This window comes from Cynocephalus volans, chromosome 6 (genome assembly GCF_027409185.1).
Source record: "Cynocephalus volans isolate mCynVol1 chromosome 6, mCynVol1.pri, whole genome shotgun sequence".
NCBI classification, from domain to species: Eukaryota; Metazoa; Chordata; class Mammalia; order Dermoptera; family Cynocephalidae; genus Cynocephalus; species Cynocephalus volans.
In genome coordinates, this window is record NC_084465.1 from 133,516,307 (window position 1) to 133,540,737 (window position 24,431).

Here is a 24,431-nt window from a genome sequence, read left to right on the forward strand (position 1 = left end):
TGGCACCCACAGCAAGCCTGGGCTTCCGCAATTCTCCAACACGTCTAGATGCCTAGGAGCACCCAGTCTTACCAACTGCTTTACTTGATGAAGCCTTTGTCTAATCCACCCACTCCTGGCCTCATTTAAGACAGAGATTTAAGCATAGGCAAAACAACATTCCCAGGTTCCACTTTTAACAGGGCTTTGTTGATTTTCACTGTGATCCCCGTAGCATATTTAATGATTACCTGGTTCATATGTGGATTCTTAATGAGAAAAGGTACAAATTACTGTTGAAAATAAGTTATATTGTCTATGTGACCACTACGTAACCCAGAAAAAAAGGGTAATGAGCAGCTTGAGGAGATACATATGTGAGTAGTAGTTACACACATACATACAAGGGGTCTTCAAAAAGTTCATGGAAAGATTCATATTATCTTTTAATTCCATTTTCCCACAAACTTTTTGAAGTACTCTCATATCTATGACAGGTATCCAAAGCATCAATGTCCATGCTTGCTTTATTACTTCTAAAAATAAAGGACACTATAGCTGAATAAAACTAATAAAACTAAGATTTACACAGATAAAACCCTTTTAAAGGCAATGCTAAATTCAGACTGAGAATGGCTGGCTCATACATCTATAATCAAAACAATTTAAAACATTTGCATTTATTCATACTAAGGCATGCAGAACTTGGAAGACTATAATATACCATGTAATGTTAAAATACTGACCCAATCAGAAGTACGTATTGCTATACACTATTTCAATTTTTCTTGGACTGAAATAATAAATGCTTCAACACAGCTTGTGCAAATAACCTGCTAGGCTTTGCTATTGCTTCATGAATAACTCCTGATGCCTGAAAGGAATAACTGATCCCACCAGCTAACAAAAAGTCAGTATACCAAAATGAACACGCTTCAATGTGAAGTTTTAAAATTCTACCAGGAAGTCAAATAATTGTCTATTTATTAATTGTTCACTGAATTTTATAATGTTCTAGTAGATCTTGCCAAAAACTCAAATACTCACTGACAATCACCTGATTTTTCAAGGAACTTTCAAGATACCTGTTCCCCCAACCCCCTTGCTGGACCATAGCTCAGACATGGAAAATGGTCGGAAGGGTCGAGATTTCAAAGAAAAATTCCTGCAAAATATATTACAAAAATAAGTCCACTTTCTTTCCCTCTCTTCCCTCTGCAACATTCCTTCTGAGATCAGCAGTTTTCAAAGGTTACTGGCATAGCCCCACAGGGTCCTCATTTGAAAGACTAGGGTCCCTAGTCCCATGCCCCAGAAATTCTGATTCTGTAGGCCTGGGGAAGGAATGATATCCTCAGGTGACTCTAATGCAGGTAAAGCTGGACCACTCTCTGAGAAATACCACTTTAAAGACACATTTTTCCTCCTGGGATATGAATTACACGGACTTTTAAGTACCAAACATTTTCTCTTTATAAATACGAATCTTCACGAAGACGATTTCCTCAAGTGCATAATCTGTTTAACTCAATTCCTCTCAATAGGCCTGCCACCGAGGAAAACACCAGCATTCAGGACACACTACACGAAAAGTAGTTAAGATTTAGTCATCAGTATTTAAAAAAAAAAAAAAAAAAAGCTCAACAGTATGCTTATCTTAATCAGAGGTTTCCAACACATTTTATTTTGCAGACCACTGGATTGTAGCTTTTGAGGACCATCATGTATATAAGTTGCTATACAACGTCCAGTTAATTTCAGTCCTGTCGCAGTCTCTTCTGTACTGCATACCATTCTCATTGCTGGAGGAGTTCCAGTTACACGTGCATCAAGGTTGCTTGTTGGGTCCTGAGGGAGGGTGCATCCAAGTTCAAGCCTCTTCCAGGCAGCTTCATCTTCCCAGTGATGGTTTCCCTTGGCAAGAAGTCGATCGGTTCACCCGTGCGGCTTTGGTGCCTGTAAGCAGGAAGCATTCAGAAACTTGCAGAGATGTGGTGCTTTTTCTCTAATGCAGACAGACACTTGAGGATTCAGTGCCCTTGTGCTTAATGACAGGAATCCCTCCTAATTGTTTAATAGATTAAAATATAAGGAAGCCTCTGGTTCTAAGTAACACAGGTAACACCTTTTTAGACTGCCTATTTGTTCTAGAACTACAAAATTTAATCCAAGAAAATATAGGTCCCATGAAAGACTTAAAAGTTTTATAAAACTAAAATCTAGTCTTCCCCATTAAATTGTACTTTAGGCAAAACCCTCCCAATGCTTCTAAAATAATACTAAAAGGGGCATCTGATTATACAAGAGCAATTAAAAAAATTAAATATTTATTTGAATAACAAGTTTTAAATTTGAGCTGCAAGTTGGCAATGCAGATTTTTTAACACAGATCACAAAAAGCGTGCACAAAAAAGTACTGGCGCGAAGGACAAAATAATGCTAAGAATTAGGCTAAATAGCTGCTGATTTCAAGAAAACAAAAGCCCTGAAATCACTATACAAAATATAAAATGTATTAAACACTACCATCCACAGAACAGTCTTTATTATTGATTATACTTAAAAATTATTTGTGTAGTTAATTATATACTGAATTGTAAATGAGTATTATACATGAACCCTCTTTCGGAAGGCAATTCCTTGTTGCACTATAGAACATCTAATTACATTGCAAAAAGTATCTTTTTTTTTGCTATCAATAAGGAAAACCGTTAATGATATTACTGTAAATATCAGGAAGGCAACAAAAAAAGAAATAAAATTTCTTTTTTGTCTTCAAAAGTGCTTTCCATGCAGAGTGAAGCACTTGCCTTGTTGGACTGAATGCACTATTGGAGAATGTCCTGGGTCAAAGAGATTCTCTTGAATGATAAGACTACGCTTTACAAATCAAAGACTCAAAGGAATCATGCAACCCTCTTACTTCTGGGATACCATCATGTCACTTACCAATTCTGTCTTTCCAGAATACCATTCAAGAAACTTAAAAAAAGATCAGACTTATGTGATAAATATACATAAAATGAAAAGACACAAACTGCTATTTGACACTACTATTGGTAATGTCTGTGCCATGTGAAAGCACCTTTAAAAAGAGCCTATGCGGCAAGAGATAAGTGTCTAAAGATTCAAAATGAATCAACAGTATTGGATAACAATATAATTTTCAACTCAGAAGCTGCCTCAAGATTAGGTGCATCTTCAGTTAATGTAACAGGAAAAAAAGGCAATGGATTTTATTTTATTAATTGTATCCACTCACAAATTGACCTAAGGTCACCAGATGTGTAGACACAATGAGATTTTTGTTGTTGTTTATAGTCTTTAATTGAAGTGATGATAAAGGAAATAGATCTATTTAAAAACAAAACCAAACAGCTATTTCTGTCTAGATTAAGAGGTGGCACCAGGTGTGGGATTCACATTTTGAGTGGCCACTTGCGGTGCGACTTCGATGATCCGGGGTTTGTCTATGATCCTGGCGGTACGGTTGCCCTTCTCTACAATCCCAATAATCCATGCTTGGTGCCCTTCACCATATTTGGGGGACTTTATCTCTGCACAGAACCGAGCTGCTTGTTCACGTGGTAAACAGATTAGAAGGCCTCCTGGCAAAGGAAAAAAAAAATCACCATTAGTTGTGACACTACAAGAGCCTCTATCCTTCTAAGAGACTCCAGCACAGATCTAAGTTCAATCAACAAGTTGTCTATATGCGAGTTGCTCTTCCTGTCCAACTAAGAAGCCTGCTATATTCAATAGAGTAATTAAGCAATTTCTGGGTAAACTTCTACTGTACTAACAAACATGCACACAACAAACTTCAAATGTTGAAAATGACCTATTTGAGAACCATTTAATGCTGTGTAGGAGTAAGCTGCTCGGGGCCTCAATAACGTATGGAGTAGCTATTTTTTCCATGCTACACTGAAAGAAATATTTGCAAAAAGATAGCTTTTCTTTTCCAATTTGGTTCTCTTTATGGATTCCTCATCTTACCAAGAATGCTTTTCTGTATTTTTATTTTTACATTAAGATCTGTGAAAATGAGTGTTGCCTTAAAGTATCTAGGTTCCAGTCCAGCTCTATTATTATCCCAAAATAGAATATGCACAAAACACATTAAAATAAACCTTTGTTGTTATTTCTAGTAGTTAAGCCAGAACATTATTTTTATATTTCTAAGTAGAAATAACACAATCTAGAAAGAATTTATACTCTACTTTTTAAAAAGTAAAAACTTCCCATTTCTGAATAAAGAAAACGTTTTATTTATTTGTTTGTTTATTTTTTTAGGAAACAAATTTAAGGGATTGGTAATCTTCATTAATTCTTTCAACATTTATTCAGTGCCCACTAGACAACAGGGAAAAAATCTCTACCCTCTTCGTGCTTACTTTTAGAAAACAGAATTTTTTTAAAACAGAGAAGTTGAAGGGTTCTCTACAAAGATTGTGAGAATTCAGTGTTCTGAAATCCCAAACCACTACCCAGGAGCTAAAATGGGCAGGGCTTCATAGTCCGAGCAGTGTGGTCCCTGCCCTGGCCCTCTACCAGAACTGTCCAGGGAGCTTTCAGAGTTACTGGCCCACCCCAGATAGATTACATCAGGTTTTCTGGAGGTCAGGTCTAGACATGTGTATTTTTTAAATCCCTGGGTGACTCCACTCTTTCACCAGGATAGAAAACTAGAATTAAGAGGAAAGGAAACAGAAATAAGAGAGAAAGTGAGAAAAAGGAAAAAAATAGGAAACCTTAAAAGATGAAACGGAAGAGTCAAGGTAAAGGGAAAAGAGAAAAATGGGGCAAAAAGAAAAATGGCACTTTGAAGCCATACTACTTCTTTCTTAAAACAATAATTTTAGACATTTTTTCAGGGAAAAAATATAGCTGCTCAGTGTAAATCTATGGGTGTTAGTTTATTTCAAATACTAAGTTTCCAATGAAAACTGAGTAATGCCTTACTCTTCCCACATTCTCCCTCTCCCACCATCAACCATATTCCTACACCAAAAAGGAGAACACAGGAACGCTCAACTAAAAATAATGCTGCTTGGTCAGAGGATGGTGACGGGGTCTAGAAGCCACAACAGGGAGGAGGCCCAGGCTACCAGGACCGACCTCACCCCAGCTGTGGTCATACTCATGTATGGGCTTTGTCCTTTGCAGGAACCTTCCATCAGCCTTACAAGTCTACTCCTCAGAGTGGGCCCAGCGTCCCTGTACCTGATGTCTCTGGGCAGGTCCCGTGCATGAGGCCAAACATGTTCCCACAGGCCTTGCTCACGGCAGCCATCTTGGCCAGCACGGGAAGGTTGTGGATCACAAATGACACTTCGTTTCTCTGTTGCTTGGCCAGGTTCTGCGCGTGGCCCAGGATCCCAAAGCCTGTGATATCGGTGGCCGCGTGGGCGTTGAATGTGTGCATGAGCCCTGCAGCTGAGAGAGGGCAGAGCGGTGACACGGAGAGAAAACCACATGTCCTCAACTCAGACTCTCACCTCCACCAGTGACCTGCAAACTCCTCATTTGTCAGGGACATGGCACAGAGGAACAATGAAAATGTAAGGTAAAGCCAACAAAAACCAGAGTGGATTCTGAAAGGTGATTTCTTATTTCAATCTGAACCACTTGGAACTTCTCAACAGCTTCAATCAATAGTAATTTTCCAGAAAACAAAAAAACTCTACAGAGGAATTACCATCTCAGTGGAAGGTAAACTTGTCAAAACCATCCTAAAATCAAAGAACAGGACTTTTTAAGAATGCCTGACTTAAAATCCAACGTATTCTCACTAAAGATGAAAGTTTAATTTCTTTTTTATTTAACTAGAAAAATTCAGACTTTATTTAATGGAGCGGTTTTGGGTTTAGAGAAATTGAGTAGAGTGCAGGGAGTTCCCACATATCCCCTGCCAGGTTTTGCCTATTTGACATTCTGCATTAGAGCATGCACTGGATACTGGATAAGTCAATTGGATAAAACTGGATAAGACTAACACGTTACTATTAACTGAAGTTCAGTTTACATCAGGGTTCATTTACTCTGTGTTGTCAATTCTGTGAGTTTTCACAAATGAGTAATGACATGCATTTAACATCACAGCATCATGCAGAGCAATTCCACTGCCCTAAAATAAAAGTCCTCTGTGCTCTGCCTGTTTACCCTCCTCTTCCCAACCCCTGGCAACCGCTGATCTTTTTATTGTCTCTAGTTTTGCCTTTTCCAAAGTGTCATATAGTTGGATTCATACTGTATTCTAGCCGTTTTCAGAACGGCTTCCTTACAGGCATTTTAGGTTCCTCATGTCTTTTCACAGCTTGATGGCTCATTTCTTCTTACTGCTCCATGATATTCTACAGGATAAATGTGCCACAGTTTGTTTATACGTTCACCTACTGAAGGACACCTTGGTTGCTTCTAAGTTTTGGCCATTATGAATAAATATGCTTATAAACATTTATGTGCAGGTTTTTGTGAGGACCTGTTTTCACCTCCTTTGGGTAAATGTCAAGGAGCACAACTGCTGGATCATATGGTCATAATACATTGCATAGTTTTGTAAAAAACTGCCAAACTGTCTTCCAAAGTGGCTATACCATTTTGCATTTCCACTAGCAATCAGAGAGTTCCTGTCACTCCATGTCCTTGGCAGCATGTCTGGCATGCCAGATGTCAGGACTTCCAACAGACCCAGGAGAATGCTTTCTTCTCAATTACAAAGCATAACTGGTGCTCCCTATACACGTATGAAAGCCAATAAAAACTATGAGTGTATGATGCTTAAACTGCAACAAGTGATTCCCTTGGCAAGCTTTTTTCTAATCCAAGTCACATTTAACACTCATTTCTGCCCAGAACGTGCAATGTATTTGGATTCCCATTAGTGATCTACAGAACCTAAACCAGGTACCAAGAGAAGACCTCTGTAGTCACTGGCCAAATCTAGCCCATGGCCTGTTTCCCCAGCTAAGAATGGTTTTTTCATGCTTAAAGAGTTGTGAGGGGTGGGGATGGGGGGGGATCAATATGCAACTGAAACCGTATGTGGTCCATAAAGCCTAAAGCATTCCTCCTCTAGGCCCTTTTCAGAAAGTTTGCCGACCCCTATGACAGAGGAGCCCCCAGCCCCCATACCTGTCCTGTTGAGCCTGGCCATATTCATCATCGCCTCTTGGTACGCCAACTCAACATCTTCTTGGGTGACCACTAATTTAATTTTATTCCATTTTTCAGGCTAATAATAGAAACATAGGTAAGGGAGAAAAGAGGGGAAAATGTGATTAATCTTCACTTCTAGCCACTGACAAAAAGAGAACCTTTCTACTTAGTCATCTTCTGGGGAATTTTATTTATCTAATTTCGTACAGAAAATGAAGTTTTCTAACTCTTTTACTTCTCTGTGATGATTATTTTAAGTGTCCGTTACACCAATAATCATGGTATCTTTTCTGTTCTCAGCCCACATTTCTGTAATCAATACTGCGGTCCACTGGATGTGCAGAACCTGGCAGCACATACGGCTGCACTGTTTTAAACACTCAGCTACAGTCAGTGCCTCTTCAGCAGGGTGTAAATCACATTGTTAGTAGCTCTGAATGTCCTCTGATTTCCCTCCGCTTCCCCTACTGAACTGATGGTTTTCATTTTTCATATTCTAATTACACTTTTTCTGATTTTAACTGAATTCTGGAGTCAAGCTATCTCGATAGACGATGAATGTGAAAACACCTTCAATTGCATGTGTACTGAGGACAGCCTTGGGTGACCAGAAAGGGATGTCATAACAACAAAAGGCCTTTCTCTGCTTTCCTCAGTCGGACTTGTCAAAGAATCTAGCATCATGATGGGTTCACAGCACCCTGTCTTCATGGCCCATTAATTGTCCCCATTCATGCATTCTCTTATTTTCTATTATAAAGAATTAATAATATAAAGATAATATAAAGAATGCCCAACAGCTACCACCCAATGCAATAACCAGACATTAGCATAACTTTAGTCTACGCTTACCCCCTTGCCCCCGTCTCCTCCCCAGAATAACAACTGTTTTGAATTTTGTATTTACCATTACCCTGCCTTTCAAAAAGTAGTATTCTCCTAATATAGGTGCCTAAACAATATACTCTTTGGTTGTTTCTAACTTTTATAAAAAGCATATTGTGCTGTTACATAGCCTTTGGAACTTGCTTTATTCGATTCTGAGCATTTTTTAAAAATTGGTTAAAAAAAGGGCAAAGATGGTGCCAAGCTGGAGTGGGGAGAACAGAAGGATCCCACACCCCTCCTCTTTGACACCTCCACCTGGCCTGCTCCAGTCTCTCGCTAGATTGTTTAGGCCTGGGCAGTTGTATTGGAACATGCCTCTATGATTATCTTCTGTTCTTCCAATCTGTTTCCATCACTGGGTGAGGAAGGAAAAATAACTAAAGAACGTGGCAGCCTAAGAGAATTTGTCTACTCTGCTATTACAAGCTAAGATATACCTGGTTTATGGATGACATGAAATTATTTATTATTCTTTTAAAGCTATTTCTCAGGACTGGTAGTTTCAGATGACAGTTGCAGAAATTAAATGTGCTCTGATATGTGAGAATGTATCACAATCTTATTAATTTGGGAGTTGTTATGGCAATTTAAAAAACCCCACAATCTCAAGTAAAGTATGATTATAGCTCGGTGGAAATATCCTCCTATTCTAGATTCACTCTTCAAGAGAGAAGTATTTATCAAAATGTTCCGACCCACTGATCAGTTTAAAGAGACAAAACTACCAAACAAAAACAACCAAGAACCCCATGACTAAAATAATTTAAATTGCCAATAACCCTTACTTTATTAATACCCCAAACACTACACTTTCTACAAATTCTCCTCCATATTATTTTTTAGAGATATTTTAAGATGTGAAAGATGAAGCTATTTTAGAATGAAAGAGACGAAGCTAACCCCCTGCCTCCCAAATTCTTTGCAGAAAATCGCTGAAGCCTCAAGCTGGGGTTTACCTACATTATTACCGACACACATTCCATATACATGAATCTCATTTAACAAAAAGATACAGACAATCCCCAGGATTTCTTTAAGGACTTGACTAATACGAAACTCCACGGTAGTAATACTACAGGACTTCACTTTCCAAACCCTCCAATGAAAATGCCCACAACCCTGAAAGATTGTTGTCCAGCCCCTGCCCCTCACAAGCAGTGTTTCACTCACGATATCCAGCCACTGGTGCACAGCGACGGCGACTTGTGTCCCCAGGGGCTTAGTCAACACCAGCACGTCCCCTGGCACTGCATTATCCGGCCTGAAGAAAAGAAAAAGCGCATGTTCTAGTCAAACTCACCAAGGACATGAACTCATTTTTATTAAAACAGGAAGAAGGAAAATTCGGTTAAAAACATTTGTTTTTGCACTTATATTTAAGCCAACTACCACCATGTATTAGACAGAGCCTTGTGACTTGCTACCGAGGCTACTGCTGGAACAAAACATTAAAAAGAAAATGGAAGATTCCAGAGATCTAAGGGTATATGGACCAATTACCTAGTAGATTTCAAGGGGGTAAAAAAAGTGTACAATTCTTCAAAGGATTCATCAGGCCCAGATTTCCCTTCAGCCATGTTTGTGTGTAATTTTCAACACAGACCCATTTCAGGCAACAAGACCTCTGAAACAAAGACTGCCTGTTTACAATCACTTAGATGGTGGAGACCTGGGCGGGATGTGGCTGGAATCTGTGGGTCTGAGATGTTGGTGATTTTCTGCATCCAGGTTCTCAACCTCAGACTGACCAATGAGTTTCCCACTTGGCACCCAGACTCCCTGGATCGTCCGTCTTGAAGATAGAAGGTAAATACTAAAAAGCCAGCCCCAAAAAGAGAAAGACTGATCCCCCAAAGAAAGCGTCTGTTCTATCTGTGTCCTTGCCACCAGGACACGGGGGTCCTGCTAGCAGCCTTCTTGTCTTGGCTCCAAGAGGTCTGCAAAACCGTTCCCTCCCCAGCGCTAGGCTTCTCAAATACAGAAGCCAATGAAAACAAAAAAGCCAGGGACACAGACTTCAAGACCAACACCTTGCTCCCCAACTGAACCTATAATATTTGTGTCCACTCTCAGCTTTGAAAAATATAATTCTGTGATGACATACAAGAAACTCATTTTCCAAAAACTAGACCTTAAGACATAAATGTCTTTCAGTTCTGACTAATCCATACCTTAAAGCTGATATGTTCTCATGATTCACTGGTTATGTGCAACCTATGAATTTATATCGACAAGGTAAGTGTGATAAAATTATTGGGCTATTTTTAAGTTTATGGGCAACATCTGACAGAAGGTAAATATGTGAACAGGCTCATTTGTCTTTTACAAAGTAAACATACATGCTGTTGGCAAGAAATTCACTGAAGCTTGTTTTATCTTTTTTTCCCCTCTCCAGTGTTTTGCTACCACTAAGTATTTTTTCACCTGGAAAGCTGGAATGGGTGAGACAGACTTTAGGATGTAAGTGGAAAGTTTGAGAACTACTGACATAAAACATATGTTGGGAAAATAAAACCTCAATGTAAGGAGAATGCAAGATCCTTTACAGGAAAGCTGTCAGATACTGGCCCTAAAAGGAGCTTCCATCAATTAAAAAAGGGGGAAAAGATATGAGAGTGAAAAATATGCTCAACCTTAATCCTAAGAGTAAGATTAAAACCACCCAGCAGATCAGCAAAGACCCAGCAGTCTGTTAACACACTGTGTTGGTTAAGACATGGGGAACTGGCATGCTCATTCAATGGCTGGTGGAACTTAAACTGGCAGAGCCTCTACGAAGTGCAGTCTGGAGACAGCCATCAGAATTATAAGCACACATACCATGTGACCTAGAGACTCTATTTTGAGAAATTTCTTAGCAATAGATTCACACAGGGCTGGCTGGTTGGCTGGGATGGTTAGGTGCGTGGTGTTATAACATCAAGGTCAAGGGTTTGGATCCCCATACCGGCCAACTGCCCCCCCGCCCCGAAAAAATAAGAGTCACACGTGTAAAATGTTCTATGTTACTCTAAGGTTACTCACTGTAATATTACTTGTAACGTCAAAATAATTGAAAATAATCTAAATGTCAACAGTAGACTGGTTAAAAATATACAAAACTGGTAAAGAGGGTGCCTCTGGGGTGGGAAACTGTTGGCTCAGGCACAAGTGAAGTCTTTGCACTGCAGATCCTTTTGAATTCTGACCCATGTGAACACAATACCTATCAGCACCTATTCAAAAAATAAAGAAGTGGAGTTTCTACTTCCCCCAGAAAATAGGGCAGGGCAGTTTTTCTTAATAAGATACCAAACATGGAAAGTGATAACTTGTGTTAATAGAGACACATCTCCAAAGAAGATATAGAAATGGCTGAAAAACACTGAAACGATGCTCAACATCATTAGTCATCAGGGAAATGCAAATCAAAGACACAATGAGATTCTACTTCATACCCGGAGGACGGCTGTAATCAAGGAGACACTATAAACAAGTACTGGAGGATTGTGGAGAAACTGGAACTCGCAGCTGCTTTAGAAAACAGTTTGACGATTCCTCAAGTTACACACAGTTACCACGTGACCCAGCAATTCTTCGGCACAAACCCATGAGAATTGTAACTTAAGTCCACATATAAAACTTGTGCATGAATGTTCACAGCATAATTCATAGTAGGCAGGAACAACACAAAGATTCATCAACTGATGAATGCATAAACAAATCATCGTATATCCATACAATAGATTAAAAAAGCCATAAAACAGAATACAGCACTGACTTTCGCAACAACATGGATGAACCCTGAAAACATTTTGCTAAGTGAATGAAGCCAGACTCAAAATGTCACATATTGCATGACTCCATTTATAGAAAATGTCCAGAACAGGCAAATCCCTAAAAACCAAAAGTAGATTAGTGGTTGCCAGAGGATGGGGGTAGGAGGGACTTGCACATGATTGCTAGTGGATACAGCGTTTCTTTCTGGGGTGATGGAAGTGTTGTTGAACTGTATAGCGGTGATGGCTGTGCAACCTTGTGAATGGTAAAAACCGATAAATTGTATGCTTTAAAATGCTGAATATGTGCAATTTTATGTGAACTATACTTCAATAAAAAAACTAATATTTTTTAAGAATAGGATTGAGGTACTGATATATACTACAAAATGGATGAACCTTAAAAATATTATGCTAATACAAAGATACCTCAAAAAGTCCATGGAAAAATAGAATTAAAAGATATTGGTTAGAGTGTGGTGCTGCTAACACCAAGGTCAAGGGTCCAGACCTCCATACTCACCAGCTGTGAACAAACAAATAAAATGATAATATGAATCTTTCCATAAACTTTTTTTTTTTTTTTTTTTTTTAAAAAGATGACTGGTAAGGGGATCTCAACCCTTGACTTGGTGTTGTCAGCACCACGCTCACCCAGTGAGCAACCGGCCATCCCTATATGGGATCTGAACTCATGGCCTTGGTGTTATCAGCACCACACTCCCCCGAGTGAGGCATGGGCCGGCCCCCCATGAACTTTTTTTTTTTTTTTTTTTTTTGTCTTTTTGTGACCAGCCGTACCGCGCTCAGCCAGTGAGTGCACCAGCCATCCTTATATAGGATCCGAACCCACGGCGGGAGCACTGCTGCGCTCCCAGCACCGCACTCTCCCGAGTGTGCCACGGGGTCGGCCCCCCCATGAACTTTTTTGCAGTACCTTCCTGTTATGCTAAGTGAAAGAAGACAGGGTGGGGGTAGGAGGAGTGCAGAGTGACAGCTAAGGAGACAGGGTTTCTTGCTGGGGTGATAACAATATTCTAAAATCAACTTTGCTGATGGTTGTACAACTCTGTGAATATGCCAAAAACCATGGAATTATACATTTTAAATGGAGGAATTGTATGATATGCAAATTATACCTCAATACATCTATTTTTTAAAAGAGAGGGAGAGAGAGAGAGAATGAGAGAGAAACCGGCCAGGGAACATGAAACAAAAATCCACTTACATGATAAATTCATTGGGCTGGCAGACAGTTGTAGCGACTCCTCCCAAAACAATCCAGGGGTTTAAGACCGTTTGGCCACCTGTTACAGACGTTCCTGCTTCCTCCGCTGCATCTTTAAAACCCTGTATAATTAGGGGCATCACTTTATCCCTTTCCTAGGGTTTAAAAGGACATAAATGAAAAGTCAAATAATTCTATTCAAAACCCAGAAAAGAGGGCTTTACACTTGTAGTTATAAAAAGGATTATAAAATCCTGAGGAAGTCCTGAAAGCTTACAACATGGCAGTATGTAACAAAAGTTAAGGAATATTTTACATTGTGACCATTTTATCAAATGCTGGAAGATACTCCAGGTTACAGTGTGAATGAAGATCAGACAATGGAGGAGAAGAAATTGTACGGGACTCGGTCCACAGGACTGGCCCTAAGTCTGATGCCCATGAGAAGGCAGCTCTCTCACGGTCCTCACAGACCTCAAGACTAGCTACACACACAGCCTGCCCTGGAGCAGGCTTCCATCTCCCCACGGAGTGTGAAAACTGGCCAAGTGCTGTGAGGGTCACGGATACTCCAATGCCCTCGCTAAGAGCAGCAGTGGCAGAAGTGCAAAGATGAACAGGCCAGACCAGTTTTAATTTACAATAACTGCCGAAAAGTGGAGAGCCAGAACGAATATTGGAAGCCAGGTGGCCTGGGCTCCTCACTTTCCAGACAGGAAATGAAGTCTAACCAAGTCAAGTGACATGACCAAGACAACACAGCAGTGAGGAGCTGAGGACCTCCTACTTACCCTGTCGGTCATTTTATTGCTGACTCCAAGGAGCATCAGCATGTTGTCACATTCCGTGACCCCCATTGCATAGAGGTCACTGAGGACATTGGCACATGCGATCCTGCCCTGGGAAGAAAGGGGAGATGTGAGGAAGGACAACCAGGGACTTTCCATCGTAACAAAGAGCAAGCCTAGGGTGCAGCCTCCAAGGAGAACTCAGGGACTTTCCAGGAAAGGCAGCTAGTGGGATGGGTGTACTTTCTACAATCTGCAGACTAGTTACCTAGCCTGAATCACACATGCACAGGCTGTTCACTCTTTCTCAGACGTTCCTGTTACCACCTCTTTGTTCTTGTGCAGAATAAAGACTTACACGTTCTCCATTCTGAGTACCAGGAGAAGTCCGCAGTTTATTTAGCTAGGGGAGGGGATGTGGGGGGAATGTCAGGCAGAGAAGCAAGGTTAGAACCGATGGTCCGGGGGGAACAGCCACGGAGTGAAAAAGTCTGAAAACAACTGTCCTAGAGCAACCTTGGGAACAGCCACTCATCCTAAACAGATCCTAAAAAGTGGTGACTTTACTGGTTATAGAGAATGAGATGGTTTTAAATGCACTTGGATTGAGAAATTTTTGTAACTTCTTTTCAAGGCAGTAGGAAATAAACAGGAAAACCATCTTGTTTAGGACACACAAATAACAGAAGAAATAAAAAATATCCAGGGCCAAAGTCAGATTATTTCCTAAAGAGAAGCATCCCAGTAAACTACGTAGTTTTATTAGAAACTTCAAAATTGTATTTAAAAGAAATGTAGTAATAAAGACTTTTTATTGCCACTGGAGATTTAAAAAATTTAAGTTGCCAGTGTATTATTTTCTAAAGACAGTAAAGAGAAGATAAATTTTTCTTCTGATATAAGGACAGTCAAACTCCAAAATACTACCATTTTCAATGGCTGTTTAATTTGTTTTATGTTTTCTTATGAATTCCTGGTAGCTCGACAATGCAGCTTAATAATCATCTGTAGACCCATTTTCAACATTACCAACCCTAACCAACAGGCCAACAGGTGGTCTGCAACTTGGAAATGCCAATTACCAGACAGGGTGGCAGCGATTTACTGCCCCTTCTATTCTGGGTGCACTCAGATGCTTTCAAGAGATGCTGGGAAAAGGATGCATTCTGGAGGCTGCCCAGTTAGCTCAGCTGGTTAGACCACAGCCTTATAACCTCAAGGTCATGGGTGTGGATACCCGAATCAGCCAGCTGGATGTGGGGAGGGATGCTTTCTGGGTGGGACACCTGGGGTATGGCTTACCTACCCAGATTCTCAAGAGTATTACTCTAGAGGAGAGAACAGATGGATGTGCAGAGGGAATACAGGTTTCTAATAACCTGTTTACTTTATCACTGGCACCTGAGAGGTGAACACCCCCCATTTAGCTACCTCATGGCCCAAGTCCCTATGTGTGTAGTTTGATCCCAGTGCCCTTGCCACACAGGAAGGACAACTGGCATTTTATAACAAATGGGATATTCCCAATCTTCACTGGCTCCTCTTGGCTGGTACAGAAGTGGGGTTAAAGGCTGGGCAGCGCAAAGGGTCACTGGCTGCAACCACGCCATGAACAGTTGGGAAATATATCTAAGCACTGCATGATCGACAACTAGGAACTTTAATTCAGTGGTCAGATACACATGACACACAGTGCATATGACACAGTGGTATGCAGGTGGCTGGAAGTGTCCAGGTATCAGAATAAATGCTCAGGAAGTCTAATTGTGATGAGATGCCAGGCTCCTTTATTTCTGGAAGGAAACAATGAGGATCAGTCCTATTACAGAAAATAACAACACCTGTAGCTTGAAACATAGGAGTGGTGGAGTTTACAAATGTCAAAAAAAGAAAGGTACAAGGAAAGAAAGAACAAAATGACAAAAAGGTTGAGTCCACAGACATGCTACTAAAACAAAGGTGTTTTCATGCACAGACATATGCCCAGGTACAAAAGACAGACTTCTCTGCTTCTGCCTTAATTGCATTATGCATGGTGCCAAGTGTAAGAGAGGGCGAGCCTGACTGCAGCAACTGTGGGAGTCAGGCCAGGGCTGGGCTAGTGTAATTTGGACATAACAGAAACAAAAATCAAAGAACCCACAGACACATATATGAAACCACTACCAAAAACCAAGTGAATAAGCAGTTACAGTTATAAAAAAACATTAGATCAAACTTACCATCATGTAAGGGTCATCTACGATAGGATAAATGTAATCTGTCGTTTGAACCAAGGAAAGACCACCATGCCTCAAAGGAATGACACAGGTATCCATTCCAATGCCTGTGAAGATGGAAGTCATCAGCATCCAAAAACAAAATGGGAAAGCCATGTCATGTAATACAACCATCGTTCTGAACAGGAAGCGCTCTGTATGAGACACCTATGGAACTGCACGCTGCCAATGAAGCCACGTGCTTCCTATCAAGAAGCGTAACTGAAATAAATGTGAAACATAACTAGCTTAAGACAGAAAATATGAATAGAAACTTAGCCATCAAGACTCAAATTCAATCCGGTGCAATTTTTAAACCTGAATGATGTCTTCAGTAAAAATTTTCTTTTTTACTGTTTTATTTTTTATTGTATTATTTTACTGTATTACTTTATCATGTGACTGGCACCATATAGAATTTCTTTAAAGATGAGAATAGAATAATTGGAACTTGGGTTGTTTTATGGATAGTTACTTTGAGTACATCGTTAAACATTATTCTATTTCCCCAACAGAAAATTTGTAAAATATTTTACATACAGGAAATGCTTTTATGGGCTGAGTATTCCTTATCCAAAATGCTTAGGATGGGAAGTGTTTTGGATTTCAGATTCTTTTGGATTTTAGAATATTTGCAGAAAACATACCAGTTGGTCATCCCTAATATGAAAATCAGAAATCCAAAATGCTCCAATGAGCATTTCCTTTGAGTGTCATATTGGTGCTCAAAAAGCTTTGGATTTTGGAGCATTTCAGATTTCAGATTAGTGATTCTTAACCTGTACTGCTTTTACATTTTAGCCAAAAATGAAAATGACAAAAATAAAGAAAAAGAAAAGGACAAAGCCAGAAAGAACAGCAATGCATCATTTGCAATCAGGCAGGTATATTAACACTCTGGCCCCTATGTAATCCATTTGTTTTATAGGTTCCCAAGAGCATTATATAAGAGAAAACCTTAAAATTCCATGTTATTCCCCTAGTGAAAAACTTAGAAATATCACCTTTACTACCTTATAATATGAACAGGGACTGGCCTTAAGTTTGCTTTCTCGCCCACTAAAAAAAAATTGCTTAACAAGCCTGTTCAAAATATTTCAGTTTACTAAAAATTGTTTATGAATATTTAGGAAGATAGTATAGACGGCTTATGGGTTAATTATAAAGAATTCCTTTTTTCCTGAAATCAGTTTTGAAGTAGTCAAGACTAGATGATGCAGGCTACATTTCTTTAAATAACCTGCAATGCAGACATTTTACATATTCAGATTGGCGTTCCCATCAAGTAAGCCGAACACAGAGGGTTTTCTACAGCCCTCTTAGGATGGCCTTGTCCCTCTTATGAAGCATTTCCACTCTGCAGCCCAACAGCCACAACAGCAGGGAATAACTCGGGACGAAGGACAAAAGTAAGGAAGTGGGCTCTAGCCTGTAAATTCAGGATTCCAAATGAAACAAGAATAAATCATATCTGAATCACATTAAAACAGTCTTTCATATTTTGCATAAGCAAAACTGCTGGGAACAACCATCTCATACAACCACAGTGACAAATCCAGCAAAGGCTGGTCATGGGCACACCTTATTTTTCTTAGTCTTGGTCCATTATTACTAATGCAAAAATAAAATCACACTTAATAAAAAGGCACAGACTGTGAAGACAAGCTGATTTTGACTAGACTAGATGGCAAAGCAGAAACTCTTGGTGGAAGGTCCAGCTAGGGAATGGAGAATTTAATTTCAGAATGGCAAGTCTCACAAATTTGAGACAATAGGACACACTTTACTAGTGATCAGTTTTCATATTTGTCAAACAAGAATATGTGTGATAACGCATCTGAAATTCATGCAACAGAGCTCTTTAGTGACTAAGTGGAAACAGGGCAAGAACCGCACTTCAACTCACATAGCTACTTCCTAATTGATAATTCCAACAACTGGTTATTCTGATTATATTACTACTCACTTTGGAAAACAGTGACATATAGTTTTCATTTGGATTTCTATTTAAACTATAGGACTGTTGAAAGACACTAAAAACAGTTGCTGAGTATTAGCTTTAAATGTTTCTAATTTGGGTAGTCTTAAATTTGAATTATATATGTCTGATTTGTAAAACACTTTATTTCTATATCTAGCAAGTTCTTTCATCAGGGTAACTGATGACTCGAGCATGTTCCTAGGGCTGAACAGAAGCTCACATTATCCACATTTTCTTTCACAACCGTGACCATCATAATCTACTAGAATGAGGGTCCAGTGTTTCCAAAGAGGGAAGCCACTAGCCACATGTTGTTATTAAATACCTGAAATGTGGCTCCTCCAAACTGAGATGCATTGTAAGTATAAAACAGATGGCAGATTTTAAACACTTAGTACCAAAAAACCCCCAACATCTCAACATCTCATTAACAATGCTTTATATGTGTTGAAAAGATATTTTTAACATACTGGGTTAAATAAAATATATCAGAATTAATTTTTCCTGATTCTTCATTGTTTTTTTTTTTTTTTTAAACTACCAGAAAATTTAAAATTACACATCTGGCTTGCACCATTATTTCTTTTGAACAGCAATGGTCTAAAGAGATTGGTTTAGAAATCACCTACTGGATTGGCCAGTGAGCTCAGCTGGTTAGAGCATGGTGATGGTAACATCAAGGTCATGGGTTCACATCTCCATAGCGCCCAGACACCAAAAAACAAAACAAATAAACCCAAACAACTAGAAATCACCTACCAAATCTCAAGAAAGGAAGAGAGAGGGAATGAGCCTGAGATGGGCCAAGGGCCTTGAAAAAGTAGGGTTTCAAATGGAAAGAGAGAGGGACAGTCCAGGTAGAGCACAAGCAGGAACTAAAGGAAATGCCATAGAGTGGGAAAGCTTTAAATCCCAGACTGAGCAGTTTGCTTAATTATCAGCAGACAATGGAGAATGCTAGGTTTCCAGCAAGACTGAAACCCTGCATCACGAAAAATAACCCAAATCACCATACTACCACCACCACCACCATAACCAATCAATACTTAATAGTTCTTAAGTACCAGACAACGGAAGTTCCAGATTCTTAGACACTTATTTTAACATTTCTTTACTTTGTATAGATCTAGAAAGCATGTGTACATTTAAAAGTTGTTTTGTCTCATCTCTCAATTAATACCATCTTAGAATCCAGGAAATAGGACATGCAATTAGAAAAATAATTAAAGACAGATAAACATACTGTATATACATGTGTATATACACATACTTACATACTTACACGCTCACACACATATATTTGTTTTGTATTTAAGACAGACAGACACAGTATACGTACACAGAAAATTTCTGGTACTCATGACAATCTCAAACAGTATTATTATCCCATTTTATAGATTAGGAAACTAAGGCTCAAGAGGATTAAGTAATGTGCACAAAGTATTGTTAGTGACTAGTAAGTGACTGTGCCAGGATATGAATCCAGATCTGATTTCAAGGCAAAGTTTTGGCCATTAAAATCCACCACTTCTGCACGAGGCTTTATTACTATGCTTCCTTCACCATCCATTCGCTTCTCATGTGCTCTGTCAACCCCCAGGGAATGCCATGAATGCAAAATCTGGGGCATGTGGGGTTTTCTGGGAAAGGATCATAGTTTCACTTCTCAAAAGCCATATGTGACCTACTGCTAGTCTGTTGTGTTCTTCTATCTGCTTTTCACTGCCTCCTCCCTTGCTGTAGGACATCCCTTTCTTTGCCACCGCTAAGAGTTAGGCTGAAGCACCTCCTGTCCCCGCTTCTATCGCTTGTCCTCTTAGAAACCAGAAGACAAGCAGGATAGCGGGTGGAGAAATTGGAAGGTGTGGACTCCAGGGAGTGACCCTGTGTCCCACAGAATGGGCCACCTTCCTGAGCTTCATGGGCTGCTGGAAGGAGCAACGATCCCACCCACGTTGAAGCACTACAGCAGGCCCTTGTGCTCAAGAGATCAATAGGGGGAGGTTATAAATAGGAATTATTACTTTATCCATATGGGTTTTATTTCATTTGGTTTTGACCATTAAGTAGCTTATTTTTTTCTTGATACAGTTATCTAAGAACTCCCTCAGTATATCTCAGTCCTTGGCAAGTAAGCCAACATAGAATCTAACTCATTCACCTAGTATTTCTTCACAGCTTAGACATCAGCCAGATGAGAGGGACTGTTTTCAAACTGAGCTCCTGGGAGTCCTGCAGGTTGCTAGAGCATGGAATGTAAGTTTTCCTCCCTCCCAACCAAAGCAACTCTGCTTTACCTGCTTTCTATATTGGGAAAGAAAAAGAGTACCCTGGGCTCAAAACCAAAGTAGTAAGACAAGACTTTACAATAAAATAACGGGAAAAATAAAGGAAATAAAAACCTTGCATAAGAAAACTGGTAAGTCACACTGTAACTACAGAAGACCCAAACCCCTAAAATATGCAACAAACACCCACAAGGAAAAGTGATCACAGTCTTGCATCATGTATTTAATAAACCATATTTGTACAACGAACACTAACAAACAATATCCCAACAGCCTAGAATTTCCTTCTATGTTTAGGAAAAGAGAAATCACAAATGACACAAGGGATTTAGTAAAGAAAAAAACAGTGCCCTCAATTCCAGATGACATCCTGGGGTCAACTACAGATTCGTCCAGTCTTCTCCCCTTCTATGTCTGGAGCAGTCCTATTCCCCCTGAAAGAGCTTTTCAAATGATGCACACTGCAGAGGACCCCTCACCCCACCCCAGTCACTGCTCTCAAAGTACTAAACATGGTGCTTAAAGCACCATCTTTTCTTGGGCAATGAAGAAAATACATGCACTTTAGGAAAAAGGCATAAATGATTTTCTGCTCAATCCTCAGCTAACTAGAAAATTCAATTAAATTAGAAAAATTCTTTTACTATAATATAATTACCTCAATTGTAAACCCCATAGCTTAAAAACTGTGAGTACATGTCTTGATGCTTTTCAAGTACTTCCTCTAGCAAGTTGCAATAACCTAACAGTTACCACCGGATTGTGCTTTAAATCCTTCTTAGAGAAAAATTTTTTTAAATGTTGAAAACAACAACGTAGGAGGAGAGAAGTCTGGTTTTTGACTCACCAACTGGATTGCAGACTATCAAAGAAATGATGGTGTACATACCAAGTCTTGGCATAACGGCTCCCAGAAACTGCTCATCTTCTTGGAAATGGTTCTCTTGTAATGATTCCAGCAATTTCTGCAGGACATCTTGGGGCACTTTGCAGCCCGTGCCCTTCAGTTCAGTGAATCTGGTTAGCCGGAAGCTCTTGTCCAATTCATAACTCTCCGGGTTAAAGGACTCCCGCGTAGACATGGTTCTTGGGCCCACACTCCTCACTGCTCAGCCCCTCCCCTCCCTCTCCTGGTTGGCTGGGTTCTTTAGGGATCCACCTAGTTATCACCAAAACACAAAGACACCATTAACAGAATTCGGAAGGTACTTGCCAACAATTAAGTGAACACATGATAGGGAAAAGTAAATGTGAGCAGAGTTTAAATCACCAAGACCACAAGAAAACAGCAATTTGGGGTCACAATACCTTGTTCATCTGTGATACATAAGCCAGAATAAATCACTATAAAAAGGAACTAGACCACCACAGACATGGATGGAAGATGATCTGACAACTGGAGTATGGTTATAAATGTGACTACAAGGGCCAGCAGGCTCACATGACACAGTGCCACCATGAATGGTAAGTCCCAAAGATTCTTCTGGGCACAGCATTGGAACAGCACAGCTAGTCACTTACCTGTCAACCTGGAAGCACTAGGTCCTGGCTAAAGTGACTTTTCTGGAAAAGGTTTAGATATCTTTTGCTATATCACACAGAAAAATAAAATGCCTAATAGAAACTTTGCAGAAAAAGACATTAATGCAAATGTATTTGATGATATTCCTCAGGATGCTAGATCCTAATTTTAGAAAAACATGTTTTCCCTCCAAGCCAGAAGTATACAACAGTTCAAAACTAACAGGAGGCCTCACTAAAGGAAACAACTTAAAACTGGAATGGCAGTTTAACACAGTAAGGTTCGTGTTCTTCAAGAGAGCACTTGGAAAGTTCTCTGATGTTTTAATGCAGCGTTATTTCCTAGAAAGCAAACATCCCGCCCAACAAACTAGTACACACATCACTAACAAAATATGCTACTGCTCATTACCATTTCATTGCAGAACTAAAACAATAAATTAAACCACACTAAATCACTAACATTTATGGAACTAGGTACCACCACAAGTTTCTGGAACAAGCCCTTCTGTGTTTGAAGCCTTTGGGGTTAACGCAAAAACCAACATGTGCTCCTAGGGTTTACAAACCTCCAGATTGATACTTTATTGTGCACAGAATTACTGACATCCCAAGTTTTAGGGTCAGTTTCCCCTATAAAATTCATGATTAAGGACATAATTCCCATTTATAGAGTTTTCCACCCCCTAGGAAGCACATTGCTCATTTAAAAGAAATCTTACAAAGCCCAAATTTGGGCAGCAATCCAAACCTTCGTTACAAAAACATGTTTGGGGATGAGCAATAGTTTCAGTGGGAAACGTACAACTGTACAGGAATAAACCTTTAAACACGGCTCCAAGAAACCAATCTGCCCAAAAAGAGCAGGCGAGGGAGGCACGTTATAAGACACAGGAATTTTGAGTCATTTTAGAGTTAAGAAAAAGTTCGAATAGCACCTTAACTTGGAAGGGGTAGGAACAAAAACAACCAAGTTCTTTCCTCGCGAAATGCCTTGCACTGAACACCAGGAAAAAAAAAAAAAAAATCCAACTCACGAAAAAAAATCCAACTCACGAGGCACGCAGTTATTTTCCTACCTCCAATCCCTATCCCCGCCCCCTCCAAAAGGCAGGGAGGGGAATTTAGGGGACTAACTTCCTTTTAAATTTGTTTTCCCAGATCTTTAAAGGGGGGGCGGGGAGGAAGGTCAGTTTAAAACACCTTCGATCAAGAAGGCACTCAGGAGTTTTACAATTCCAAATGCAGGAGGGTCACAAATCAGAGACTGAAGTCCCCACCTCACAAAAAAATAAATTCTGACATTTTTGGAGGGGATGGAAAGGGGGAGGGGTCCTTGGGGAAATCTGGAGTCATTAATGAAGAGAGGGAGATGTACATAATCTAAGACAGTCAACTCTGACCCAGCAGCCGCATGTTTACACCTTTAAAACAATGATATGAATATTTAAAAACAGCGTTTAACCCTTTCCTTCCCGAGCACGTTTCCATTTTTTTGAAACGAGGGCGCCGCGCGGCCGAGTCAGGGGGTGGGAAGGGCGCGCAGCCCCGGCCGGTACCTACCTAGCCCCACGCCCCCAAGCCCCGGAACGCACAATGGGGCGGGCCCCGCGCGTGGGCGCAGGGGCCCGGCGCTCTCCATGAAGCCCCGTGTCGCAGGCGGCCGAGCGCGGAGGACGGCACTCGGGGACACCTTAAGTCTCAGGCTGCCGCCTTTAAAGGCACAGCAGGCCTGGGCCGCGCTCTTTGTGCCGCGCCGCGCCGCCGGCTGGGCCATGCCGGACCCCGACCGTCGGGCGGCGGCGGCCGACGAAAGGCGCGCGGCCCACAGGCCCGAACCGGGCGTCCGGGCGCGGGACCCGCGGGGGAGGGGGGGCAGGGAGGGCCCGGAGGCACCGTGCGCCGCGCCCAGGCCACCGGGCTGGGCTCTCCCGCCGCGCGCGCGGGCCGCCGCCGCCACCACCGCGCAAAAATGTCGGCGGGCGAAAAAATTAACCCCTGCCTGGCCGCCGCCGCCCTCCCCTCCGCTCCTCCCCGCCCTCCCTCCCTCCCCGGCCCGCGCGGCGGCGGCGGCAGCGGCGGCGGCGCGGGCGGTGCTTCTTTTTTAAAGCGGCCCCACCAAGCCTGGCTCTGCCCCTCTCCAGGCAGGGCTGAGGAGGGCCGGCCGTGCACGGGTCCCTGGCGGTCCCGGGCGGCCCGGAGGGGGACTTGCAACGGCCGCCGCGGGCCTGCGGACCCGGATTCCCCTTTAAGCCTGGTGTCTCGCCCCCCCTCGCCAGGCCCGCCGCTTACCGGCTCGCTTTGCGCCCTCCGCCTCCTCCCGAAAACGGGCCGCGGCCGTTCCCACAATGCACCGGGCGCGGCCGGGCTCCCTTAAGCGTCGCCTGAATAAAAATGCCGCTCCCGGCGGCGGCGGCGGAGGCCGGGCCGCGCCTGGGCGCCGCGGGGGCTCGGCCTGGCTCGGCGCGGCCCTGCGGGAACCGGGCCGCCGCGCTCCCGCCGGCTGGGCGCGCGAGGGGCCTTGAAGGCCGGCTCCCTCCCTTTAAGAGGCGGCGGGCCGCGGCCGGAGTGGCTCGGTGGC

At 41.4% G+C, this 24,431-nt stretch overlaps 1 protein-coding gene across 4 annotated transcripts; it reads right to left on the minus strand.

Annotated features, from left to right (window-relative positions):
• Positions 1-1,651: 1,651 nt before the first annotated feature.
• On the minus strand, positions 1,652-24,431 carry SEPHS1 (selenophosphate synthetase 1). Of its 4 annotated transcripts, XM_063099103.1 has the most exons (10): positions 24,143-24,431; positions 21,219-21,488; positions 16,025-16,128; positions 13,806-13,913; positions 13,015-13,169; positions 9,199-9,289; positions 7,117-7,216; positions 5,206-5,418; positions 3,403-3,587; positions 1,652-1,935 (listed from the first exon to the last, which is right to left on the minus strand). In XM_063099103.1, the coding sequence occupies exons 2-10, from the start codon at positions 21,409-21,411 to the stop codon at positions 1,915-1,917; spliced, it is 1,170 nt and encodes a 389-aa protein (XP_062955173.1). In that variant the 5' UTR covers positions 21,412-21,488; positions 24,143-24,431; the 3' UTR covers positions 1,652-1,914. The 4 variants fall into 4 exon arrangements, with proteins under 4 accessions (XP_062955173.1, XP_062955174.1, XP_062955172.1 ...); XM_063099104.1 differs by having other exon boundaries at positions 1,652-3,587; positions 13,015-13,136; XM_063099102.1 differs by having other exon boundaries at positions 1,652-3,587; positions 5,206-5,412.